At 39.0% G+C, this 12,912-nt stretch overlaps 1 protein-coding gene across 1 annotated transcript in view; it reads right to left on the reverse strand.

Annotated features, from left to right (window-relative positions):
* The window catches only part of abr (ABR activator of RhoGEF and GTPase), a 151,937-nt gene extending 143,041 nt beyond the window's left edge, over window positions 1-8,896 (reverse strand). Inside the window, exon 1 of the mRNA XM_034300558.2 lies at window positions 7,906-8,896. Within this exon, the coding sequence (XP_034156449.1) occupies window positions 7,906-8,680 (775 nt within the window). The 5' untranslated portion in view covers window positions 8,681-8,896. The remainder of the gene's footprint in view (window positions 1-7,905) is intronic.
* Between the last annotated feature and the right edge of the window lie 4,016 nt (window positions 8,897-12,912).

Below are 12,912 nucleotides of genomic sequence, written 5' to 3' on the forward strand. Positions count from 1 at the left end.
AGCAATTTGCCAGTGCTAACAATTTATTACAGAAGAATGCATTTTAGTTTTTATCCATTTATAGTTACAGTCAGTTCACTTACGTTATAACAGCTATAAACAGTCATTTCCTCACCAGCCTTTGTTTTTTTTTCCTTTCTCAAACCGAATACAAGTAAATAAATAGCGTAGTTATAACAGCCGAAGTTAGCAAGACAAAAAAAAAAAAAAAAAAACACATCAACTTTTAATATTGCCAAGAAACCACAAAATGCTCAAAAAGTGACAAAAAGTCGCTGTCCTGAAGACTTTGTCATGTTTGAAACTGGAGACTCCTTTCAAAAATGCTAAATAATCGCCTCCACACAGAAAAGTTCACTGTATCAACAATTACACACGTCTGATTTTTGTCCATTTATGTGGCGCGTCCAACATACAAGTCCCCGTGTAAGTTGTTACAATCACGTATTAGAATGAGCATTGCTATTATAGAAAATACAGCACTGTGGTATAAGCATCACTATCATCTACAGCTTTAATCATTTACACCCAGCCCTGCTGTGATACTGGTGTATTTTTAAATCCCTACCTCGAGTCAAAAGCCTACATACAGCTAATTCTTAATGATAATTAGAATAATTGAGGATGGCCCCATATGGACAGCCTGAAGATCATTGAGATTACTGACGATGATACTACTTAAAAACCATGAAGATTGCTTTGGACCACAAGTCATATGATAGCTTTAGGACTGCAACTGCTACAAACAGTTTTGCACTCAAGTCTCCATCAGTGAATAGTGTGCAAGTTCAACAGAACAGACTTCATGTGAAAACTGTTACGAATTTCCTGGGTACACAATTGCACTATTTGTATAGAAGGGAAATATTTATAATTGCACGATTCATTATCACCCAGATGAGGCTGGGTTCCCTTTTGAGTCTGGTTCCTGTCAAGGTTTCTTCCTCATATCGCCTCAGAGTTTTTCCTCACCACTGTCGCCTCTGGCTTGCTCATTAGGGATAAATTCGTACATTAAAAATTTCTAACCTGAATGTATTTATTTCTGTAATGCTGCTTTAGGACAATGTCCATTGTTAAAAGCATTATACAAATTAAACTGAATTGAATGGAATTGATAACGCACTGACTCGATATTGACAAGTCAAACAGAAGTTCATTCAGAAGCAAAAAAAACGGTTTTGAATGGAGAGTCGAGGTTCTTTGTTTATCCTACAACCCAACTACCCTCTGTGGGAAATTCAACTGTTGGAAATGCAAGTGGTCGGACTGCATTCCTCATGAACAAAACTGACAACGCAACAGCAAAAAAAAAGGCGGAAAATAAGGTTGAGTAACACAATAGAATCAGGCAGCTGGGCCTTCTACTTCATTTCTCAGTACTGATCTAGCATTTCACACTGAAAGTCCAGGTAAAGAGTTAAACGCTATTTGATACTCAGTGATGTTCACTGTACATCAAAAACACATCCAATACCTAAAACCATGACTAATCATACAAATTCAAAGCACTCACACAGCAAATGTTATCTTCTTTGCACTTAATTAAGTCCAAATGTCTGATTAACCCACATGAAGAGAGTAGACCCTCGGACAAATGGAACAGAAATACAGGTCATTTCTACAGTCGTATGTGGAATATAACTGACGATCAATTTCCGACAGTGTGTAAAATGAAAAAAAGAATTTTATTCAAGTACTAGAAATTTTTCCTATTTAAATCAAAGAGAAGAAAGAAAAGAGGAAGTAGGAAAAAAAAAAAAAAAAAAGATAATCGTGATCGCTTGCTGACTCATTTTATAGTTTATCTGAGAACAAAATCTCTAATAAGTAACTAAACAGGCCTCGCTGTTGGACCTTGTGTGTTATGAGTGTATTGTGGCCTCGGAAAATGTGTTTTAAATGTTTACTGAAGGTCAAAAACACACACAAATAGAAAAATAAAAGCACAAATGTTCTGTATTTCACGTCCAACAAAGTCCAGTATGTGATAATTTCATAAAGAAGACAAGGTCAAAATATTAGGTCTTACTTGCTTACAAAAATATTTCCCCCCACACACACACGTATTGTCAAAATACTTAAAAAAAAAATTTTGAAATTACTGACATTCTGAAGAACAGACTGTACAGTATATATGAAGAAATCTGATGACTATACCATTAATATTATATAAGAAATATAACACAACAGGTTATATATCAACAAGAGGGTGATTATTTTCCAATAACATCTTGAAGTGTTTTATTCCACTTACACAACAGCAATTAGCTGATGTGTACAATTCTTTATTAATTAAAATATGACGTGTATGTTTTGTAAATTTCATGTTGTAGAAGGCCCACAAATCAAATTAGTTCCTGTGGCATTATAAGTAGATATAAACTGTAGTTCCCACACCAGCCTCTTTTTTTTCCCTCATGCAGCTTGTCATGTTACCGAGAAACCACAAAACCCTCCGGCCTGGAGACTTTCCATATCGGAAAACTTCAAGGAGCTTTACCGCTGACTCTTACAAAGGAATGACACTGAAGACTCCTTCCAAAAATACAAAAAAAAAAAAAAATCTCCTCACAGAAAATGTGATCTGGCGCTACTGTCAGAGAAACTCTGGAGTGGTATAGTATCTGCTTTATCTTCTTTGCACACCCAATGACATACCTTGTAACGTGAATGTGTGTGTCATGTGTTGCGTGCATGTGTGTGTGAGATGGCTGACAGATTTTGAACCTAACTTAAGGACACACACCATTTCACAGCAGGTCAAATTCTTGTCTGCGATGTTCCACTTTACTTAGCAACCGAACTTTGCCGAGAGTCAGCTCGGAGTTTACTCTGGGCTCTAACGTGAGAAAGCCACCTATGAAAGTCTGTTTTAAATAATAAATCATACTACAGTATTCCTAATGAAATCATTTAATACTTTCCCAACTGCAGCAGTGATTTTTATTTATCAGTTTCATCTTTTATTGTGGTACTCAGTGGTACATTTATTATACCATGATTTTTTTCCTGTTATTCCAGTCCTAGGCTGGATACACACTAATGGCTCATAAATGTGTGTTAATTGGTTCCAGTGCCAGAAAAAATCTCTCTTTCTTCCTCTTTCTGTAATGTTTATGGGTGTGGTTGTACAAGACTTTCCAAATTAACAACTAGACACAACATCCTAACATCAATACATTATAATTTCCAAATTAATTCCAGGATAAATACTGAAAGTCACTGTTTTGGCTAATGAAGAAGCAATTTCTGTGAGAATGAACATGCAAATGGCGTAAGATAACTCCAAATAATTGGACCGACATGTTTATAGTTAGCATTATTAGCATTAAAATAGGTCTTTTCTGAAATGAAAACTCCCACTTTTTTCCCCCCATAAAATGGTTATGTATAAACTTCTCAAAATGTCTGGTCATTAATATATTACTATTATTTCTGGTGTAATTTGTTTAAAAAAAAAAACATATTTCTAAGTAGATACTATCAACATGCAAGCTAGTTAGAGTCTGAGTCATAGCTAGCTACCTAGTAAAGCCACTGCTAAGTTTCTTTACCTCAGGCACAAACTTATCATGTTTCATATTTGTTTTTAAATCAAATCATTGTTTCCTTTGGCCAGCCGCACTGCCCATAAATCATGTTTCTTTTCAAGGGATAGGCTTTGAGCTGACTCCTGAGGGGATGTGTCAACTGCATAGCTGTTTGTTTTTAGCAATTGCCTAAGTCTTGGGAACTTTCCCCAGGACACTGCTGACCTGAAGAATGCATGTTATCCTTTTTGGCAACATGTAGCCTCTTGAAGTCTAGAAGTACTTATAACAAACATTTTCCGAAATAAAAGTCATTTCTTCTGTCAAGAAGAAGCATAAGTTTCACCTGATATCAAATGCTCATATCATTTTCAGGCTAATTGCTATCATGGTTATATTCAGCTTTATCGAACACTGGGTGTGACAGGGACTAGGCAATTATCTAGCACAAAAAGTTTACACAAAGAAAATAATTGGTGTTATACCATTAGGAAGTCTCACTTAGATTGAGGAAGAAGTCTATTAGTCACTTCTATGTACCTCCTTGGCATGAAGCCCAGTAACTACATAAAGGATGGAATTAAATTTGTGCCAAAAGTACTGAACGTAACTATTCAAGAAACAAACAAAAATGTAGAATGAGAAAGAAGAAAAACAGGCCGAAACTGAAACATTGAACTCAGTGGCAAAAAAATTAATATGGTCTTCAAATAAACAGCATTCTTTGTTAACAGTTTTCTAAGCTTCCTTTTCACTAATCATGGTTTATGAATGCGCTGCCAGAGTTTTCGTTTACACTCCGCAAGTTTACGTTCGCCATTGTGGTACAAACGTCTCATGTGGGCGGGGCTTAACAGAGATTTACTCTCATTGGTTAGTGAGATTTGGATTGACAGCTGATGTGGAAGTACAGACGCTCCTGGGAACTCATCGCGAGACTACCCGAACCTCAAATATTAATAACAAACTAATATACTTCCAGGTCAAGGAGCTGTCAATCCAATTCTCACTAACCAATGAGAGTAAATCACTGTTAAGCCCTGCCCACATGAGAGGTTTGTGCCTGGCAAACGTAAACTTGCAGAGTGCAGCCTGCGCATTCATAAACCATGATTAGCAAAAAGCAGTCTTAGAAAACTGTTAACAAAGAATACTGTTAATTTGAAGACTATGTTAAATTTTTGCCACTGAGTTCACTGTTTTCAGTTTTAGACTGTTTTTCTTCTCTCTTATTGTATATTTTTGTTCGTTTCTTGAAGCGTTACGTTCAATACTTTTGGCACAAATTTAATTCCATAATACAGAGGACACAGAAAACCACTAAAGTCTCCAAAATAGTTTAATGTACACATCATGTTGGCAGCCAACCACAAAATCAGAGTTGCTGACATTTTAGCATGTCCTTCATTTGAATAAATCAGTTGGAGTTGACTGCTTCTCCAAATCGGTGAAGCATTCATATGTATTGCTTTATTCGGCATTCAAAACTGTACTCGGCTACAAAACGCCGGCGGTAGTCGCATTCCCAGCAAGCAATCGTGGCTGTGCCTAAAACAATACAAACAACAGTACTACCTGATTTTAGTGATTCACATTTTTGGATTTTTCCAGCTAACATACCCACATTGAGGTTTTTTTTTTTTTTTTTAGCTGATTAAAGCTACTTAGGGAAGGGAAATAAACAAAATATGCAGGGCAGAAAAACGCCAGGAGGAGAACTGGAAAACATCACGTGATAAAAAAGGTGAGACAGATTGAATTTGGGGTGTTCAGGTTTGATATTAAGATAGATCTGGTTTAGTACTCACACCTCACAATGTAATTATAACTCTACCATAATGTGACTGCTGCTTTTGTAAGTCTAGGCTAATCCTGTACTCCACACTACATTCTAACTATCAGCAACTGATGATGTTCCAGCTGTATTAACATGTGTACCTTTGTCAGTACCTGTTCCCACCACCTCTAGTAGGACTTTGGGGTTAAATTACACTAATCCTTCAGGAAACCAAGCATTCTGCAAGAATCGACCAATCTGATCCCGAGTATCCGCATTAGGGCCGATGTGGACCCGAAACACAGGATCGTTATCACGTCGTAATCAACATTTCGATTCATTGGCGCATTTTATGCCATAAAGTATGAATCATAAACCTGCAGAGAGCAGGCTCAGCTAGTAAGACAATGTTCATATCGGATATTAAGCAATACTGAAGTGCTCTGATATACAGTAAGTACTCTATCCAAAACGGAAATAAGTGAGATTCCTGGACAGGGGTGCGAAAGAGAAGGAAGGAAGATGGCGAGATTCCAAGGGCCCGGGATACACAGAAGAAGGGATGTTATGGGAAAAAAAGGAGTTAAAGTTTTCCAGGAGAATGAAAATAGTCTGCGATGGGAAGCTTGCGAAGGATTACTTTGTCAGGATTCCGAAAATTCCTGCTAGAACACACGCCACTTGAAATAACAATCTACAAAGCCAATGATTTAGATTTAAACTGATTAATGTCAAATATAAACGAAACAAAAATATTATCTTACTTGATAAAATATTTTGCGAATGCACAATATGCGACATGGCGGGTATAGCCGTCATTGGCCCCTTACACTCTTAGGAAAAAGCTGAACTTTTCTATGTCGCTGGAGTGGTACTGTCCCTGTAATGTGCACCATGGTAAATTAAATGTAGTGCACCTTTAAAAATGATTTAAGATGCATAATTGGATATTAGAGCGTACAGTGGCACAGCAGATAGCATCACCAGCTAGCATCACCAGCTAGCATCACCAGCTAGCATCACCAGCTCACTTGGGTCTGATCATGAGGTTGGGTTACTGTCTGTGAGGAGTTTTTTTTAGTTCTCCAAGTGTCCCTCTGGGCTCTCAGGTTTCCTCCCAAAAACCAGGCAGTACATGGACTTGTTATGCTAAATTGGCTCTAGGTGTAAATGAGTGCATGATGGGATGGGCTTCGGATCTATGAGATTTTACAATTTGTGCACCTTTTCTTATTCATTTAACATTTTAGGGTACCAGTCCAATAACAAGGAAAGGTACCCTTTTTTCCTGACAGTGCTTTTTTTCCCCTATAGCTAGGGTCCTACTGGTGACGCAATATTTTGCCACACTGTTAAAATTGCAACAGTCAATATTTTGCATTTGTTACTAGTACAAATAATATGGGAAATTCTGTAAAAAAAAATAAAAAATAGCTTTAATCACAAGTGTATCAGGTAGCTTGAGAAAAAAATAAACAGTTTGAAAAACTGCCATCCGGTCCAGAATGTTTGTTTGTATTTGGATTGGCCTCTTGCCGGACATTTTATAGACATGCTCCCAACGCCCATTCACATCCTCATAAATGATTATGAGCAGACGCTGCATGTTTATAGAGCTGTAACTTGGTTGAATGTCCAGGTGCGCTTGAAAGTGATCTCATGTCAGTCCTTGCTAACGGTAACTCTAGTTGGATCATTGTGTTTTGAGGGCAGAGCTTTGTGCACATGAGTGGAAATGGGGGTGGGTTCAAGGAGTAAAAAGAAAAAAATCATTCATTTATCTATTAGATACTCTGTTAGAACTCTAACCTGATGCACCTTTAAAGGAGCGTTGGGTAAAATTACCCTGCTGGGAAAAAAAATAGAAACCACAGAAATTCTAATGGTTTCCACTACAAATAGCATTACAAACCATCAGCTGGCCATTAAAACCATTACTGGTCCTTAATGATATCCATTAGACATAACATGCCACAAATTACCAGTAGAGACCCACAGGGACTGGTAGACTTTCCATTAAAACCAGTACAATTCCCATTATAACCATTAAAACCATTACACAATTTATGAGTGTTTCTATTTCTGTTCTCTTTCTTTTCAGCAGGGTAGTCTTTTTTTTTTCCTCCAGGCAGGGGTGGACTTAGCACTAGGGAAAGGTAGGCAACCACCTTGGGCCCCAGAAGCCAAGCCCTAAAAATGCAAATTATATAAATTTTTAATTATTAATGCAAAATAATTCCTATATTTTACTTAGGACCCGCAAATCACTAAAACCACCCCTGCCTCCAAGATTAGGTCTCAAAGGGTTAGGTAGGGTTTGATATTTCAATAATTCCCGCCTATGTTCATGAAGCTCCGCCCTCTGTGTCTCAGGTGGCCAAGTAAAATGACTGATATCCAAACACAAACACAAACAATCTTTCCGGCCCGGAATTCAGTTTCCCAAACGAGTTTTTAATGCGAATTAATAAACTTTTAAAAAGGGTTTTTTTTTTAATTTATGTTTTACATGTCTTCCAAGTTTTTTTTGTACAAGTAAGGATTAAAAACAAAATCCACAATGGCACCTTTAAGGAGGGTAGTTTGAGTTCTTACCTACTGAGGAGGAGTCTTCGTGCTCGGAGCTGAGGTAGCCGTCACTGCGCCGGTCCGGTGTGCTGCGGCCCGAGCCGACACTCCCTCTGAGCGGCACAGAAGGCGATAATCTCCCGTCATCCCCAGAATCAAAATCCTTACTGTAGCGAAAGGGTCTGAGAGACGAGTTGCGGCTCTCCCGCGCCTTGGGCTCGATCAGGTTCTTCCGCACGAAGTTCTCATTGAGCTCCACGTCGTCGTAATCTCTGTCGCTGTCGCGCTCCGAGTCCCGTCTCCTTGAGTTACACTCATCATGGACATGTGAAGAACCTGGACCTGAACCTGGGCCTGAACCTGGAGCGTTCTCCTTCACCAAAGCGGACTTCTTCCGCGGAGGAACCAGGATAGGTTTACCCGTCTTGCTCCCTCTGGGCAGCACTCCGCCCGGCTCCTCGACGCTCCTGCTCCCGAGAGCGTGCAGCCTGATCCCCGGGGGAGCTCGCATGCTTTCCTGGTGCTGCGTCTTTTCAGGTTTGGGCGCTGCACCATCCAGGTCGTGCTCCTTGTTCCCCCATCTCTCCGAGTCGTAACTCTTCTTCTTCTGCGCGATGGTGGTCTGCAGGTAGATCACCTTGAACTTCTCCATCGCCAGCTCGTGCTGCAGGCTTTTGAGCCGCGCTTTGCAGTGCTCCAGCTCGTTCTCAATGTCCTCCACGGAGCACAGGTTCATCCTGGGCACCTCACCGTCAGGAAACTCATTCCTCCAGTGCTTCTCAAACTCCTCCTGTTCCCACATTCTTCTTGTTTTTTAATTGATTTTTTTTTTTTTTTTCTACTTTTAAAGAAAAGTCGTTCTCGGGAAAAAAAATGGACCAGAAATCCCCAAAACAACGTTTCTACACTCAGAAATCAATGTATTTTGCTTAGAAAAGTGCTCATGTTTGTTTGTTTTTTACCTTCCGAGCGCTCGCGCTGCCTTTCATGCGTGACAGATCTCTTTAACCAGCAAGGGGAAAAAAAAAAAACTTTCAACTTCCGCAACTTTGGGAAACGTGACGTCACCATCCTGGGATCCAATCACACGAGCCCCTCGGGACAGAACGGTTACTGGCTGCATGCACGAGCGCATACTACCGTACTTAATAGTATACAAAACAAGCGCATTGCGTCGCACTACTTTGCATACTATTTAGTGCGGAAGGATGCGGTTTGGTGTGAAATCAAGCGTGTGCCGGGTTTTCATACCTGATGGTGGCGTGGTAACCAAATATAACAGCTCATTTCCTCAAAATACTACCAGTAAGGAGTCAGTACGTGCTTAAAACAAGGTTCACTCTAAAGTAGTCTTGAGTTTATGGGTCTAGGTTGAACCTAAGAGTAGTTCCTTCTCGGTGAGGATTCACAGCACAAACAATAAATAAACCCTTAACCATCCTAAGAATCCCTGAGGAGCCATTTTTTTTCTAAAAGTGTTGAAGAGGGAGAAAACATTAAGGGTTCCCCAACAGAGCCAAACTGAAGAACGCTTTACATTTGTTTGAATATCCGCCCTGTTTGTAACGCTTTAGGCAAATTAGTTAGGCAAATGAGCCCACCACTAACAATTAAATACAATTAAAGTAGCAATCTGTCATTTTAACAGCCCTCTACTGCCTGTGACATGAATGCCTGCCCCAAGATCGTTTTGATTACAGTGTCAGGTTCATCGATGGATCAATAAACCTGATGTAATCACTCTGTTGTTTGGTAGGTTTGTCTTGTTAAGGGTTAATTATTTGGAAGGTGTAAAAATACAATTAAAGTAGCAATTCGTCATTTTAACAGCCCTCTACTGCCTGTGACATGACTGTCTGCCCCGAACAACCACACGCCCTCCTCTGAAACTATGTTTGCCTCATGTTTGCCTCATGTCTCAAAATCTTAGAGCAGCTTGGTTCTAGCTTGGGATGGAGCTAAATTCTGGGCCAGAAAAATATCAATCAAAAGCTAAAATAAAGAAACTGGCAAAGACCACTTGCATAGTAATATTGCAAATGACAGTTTTTCTACGGTAACTTTGACATTATATGATTATTATGAGTCTAGACATTCCTTTAAACATTACAAAGGACACCTTTAATATAAATGTCCACTCATTTATGGTTAAAGCAACAACAAACAATTTAATGAAATCACAAAAATCTGACTGTTTATTGTTAGTAAAGTGATTCGTGTGACAAAAAGCAGAACTAGATCTTAAACGAAATAGCTGTCACGCCTTTGTGGTGGTTATCTGCCGTCTAACGCCATTAAAGGAGCAACTGGTCATTATTAATTGTTATTAATTGGACATGAATCTCAATTACAATGAAAATTTTGAGCCTTCGCCCTTCCCCCAACCACCCCCAAGCCCTCTACTGAAACTACAGTGATAAATTGGCTTTTAAGGAAAAATGAAAGAGCAGCTTGGTTCCAGCTAGGGGTGAACCTAAACCAGTATGAATATCTGGCACACACTTGCCTACTAAATAGTATGCAATATACAAACACATACACATATACAGTACAAAATAGAATGCAAACTAGTATGGTGCAATAATTGTCCATCTTTAGTAACTGCTTTATCCTGATCAGGGTGGCAGTGGGTCCAGAACCTGTCCCAGGAACACCACATGTAAGGTGGGAATTAACCCTGGACATTTAGTGGTGATTTAGAATAGCCAGTCCATGTATCAGCATGTTTCTGGGAGAACCTGCACAGAAACAAAGTCAAGTGTGTGTTGGACAGTCATTGTCCCTTTTGAGTACCCCTTAATGTGTCTATGTAGAACCTATTACAGTAGGCTTTTACGGACAAAAGTTAAACAAACCACTAACTATCCAAAAATCCTTGAGGAATTCCTGGAGTCATCATCCTTGTAGGAATCATCACAACAGTCTTCCTTCAGCACTAGTGTTAATAGTAGTAATTATGATTATTATTTGTACGGATAATAATACAGACAGCGCAATAACCTAATAATCTTAATAGCTGAGACAAACTTTAGGAAAATTAGTCGAAATGACCAGCACATTATAAGCCCATTATAAGGTGTTTCGTAAGTGCCTTTATTCACTCTTACTCACTGGCCAAAAGCAATTCAACTCTCATTCAGATTTCACTCAATAGCATTAGCCTAAGAGGACAAACGTGATATGGGTATTGCGGTGTCGGTGGAGTAGAATAATGGACAGGCTCCATGGCTATGAGGTAACCGAAGACAAGAGACATGTATACTGATAGCCCCAGACCAGCATTGCAGAGAAAGGAAGGAGGGTGAGGCTTAGGGGCATGGGGGCATCCTGGTTCAGAGAGTTTATATTTCATCAGATTTCAAGATCATTTGGCATTTTGAGCTTAGCACGTGAAGACGATAAGAAGAAGACGCTACCAAAACTTCAGAAGCTCATGCAGGAGAATGGAGGTGGAGTATGGAAGGATTTGAGCATGCATTAGGTAGTAATAGCACGAGTCTTATTTTAGCATTCTGGTCCATTAACACATAATGAGATGTACATCTTACATCAATTAGATGCAGCTTGTTCATAAGCGAAGCAGAAACCATATTAGAAAAGAAATAAAGCAATCATTTGCAGAATAGCTAGGACTGCTCGAACTACATTAATTTACCGGCATGACAGAATTTCACGGCATTGCAGATGTGGAGGAGAGAAACCAAAGACCCTATTAGATCATCTTGTATTTGATACAGATCAGTGCAGTCAACTCAGGACTTAAAAGCCAGCCCGAGAACAAGTCTTCCAGTAAGCTCCAGCTTTGAGTAGCTGTATCACTTATTCAGAGGGAATAGTTCATACAATATCGTTTATAGCAGGAAAGATAAATGGCACATGGCTGTTTTAGAAGCCTTTCTGGACCCAGGCCCAGAATGGAAAGAACCTTCCTTTAAAGGTGTTTTTAATTACAGTGTCAGGTTCATCGATGGATCAATAAACCTGATGTAATCACTCTGTTGTTTGGTAGAGCAAGGTTTGACTTGTTAAGGGTTAATTATTTGGAAGGTGTAAAAATACAATTAAAGTAGCAATTTGTTATTTTTAACAGCCCTCTACTGCCTGTGACATGACTGTCTGCCCTGAACAACCACACACCCTCCTCTGAAACTATGTTTGCCTCATGAGTTGGCTTTTAAGGCAGAATCTTAGAGCAGCTTGGTTCTAGCTTGGGATGGAGCTAAATTCTGGGCCAGAAAAATATCAATCAAAAGCTAAAATAAAGAAACTAGCAAAGACCACTTGCATAGTAATATTGTACATGACAGTTTTTCTATGGTATCTTTGACATTATATGATTATTATGAGTCTAGACATTCCTTTAAACATTACAAAGGGCACCTTTAATATAAATGTCCACTCATTTATGGTTAAAGCAACAACAAACAATTTAATGAAATCACAAAAATCTGGCTGCTTATTGTTAGTAAAGTGATTCGTGTGACAAAAAGCAGAACTAGATTTTAAAAGAAATATCTGTCACGCCTTTGTGGTGGGTATCTGCTGTCTTACCAGGTCTAATGACATTAAAGGAGCAACTGGTCATTTTTACAGCCCTCTGCTTCCTTTGACGTGAATCTCAATTACAATGAAAATATAGAGCCTTCACCCTTCCCCCAACCATCCCCAAGCCCTCTATTGAAACTACAGTATATTTACCTTATAAGTTGGCATTTAAGGAAAAATGACAGAGCAGATTGGTTCCAACTGGAGGTGGTACCATTAAACATTACAAAGGGCACCTTTAATATAAATGTCCACCCATTACAGGTTGAAAAGGCAACAAACAGTTTAATAAAATTGCAAAAAAATATGGCTGTTTATTGTAAAAGCGGTTAGTATGACAAAAATGCAGAAATAGTTCTCATGGGAAATAGTTGTCACCTGGTTTTATGTCATTAAAGGAGCAATTAGTGAGTTTTAAAGCCTTCTGATACCTGTAAGGTCAATTCCAATTTAAATGAAAATATTGACAAGCCTTCACCTTCCCTCAAC

Source organism: Pangasianodon hypophthalmus, chromosome 27, assembly GCF_027358585.1.
Source record: "Pangasianodon hypophthalmus isolate fPanHyp1 chromosome 27, fPanHyp1.pri, whole genome shotgun sequence".
Classification (NCBI taxonomy): Eukaryota; Metazoa; Chordata; class Actinopteri; order Siluriformes; family Pangasiidae; genus Pangasianodon; species Pangasianodon hypophthalmus.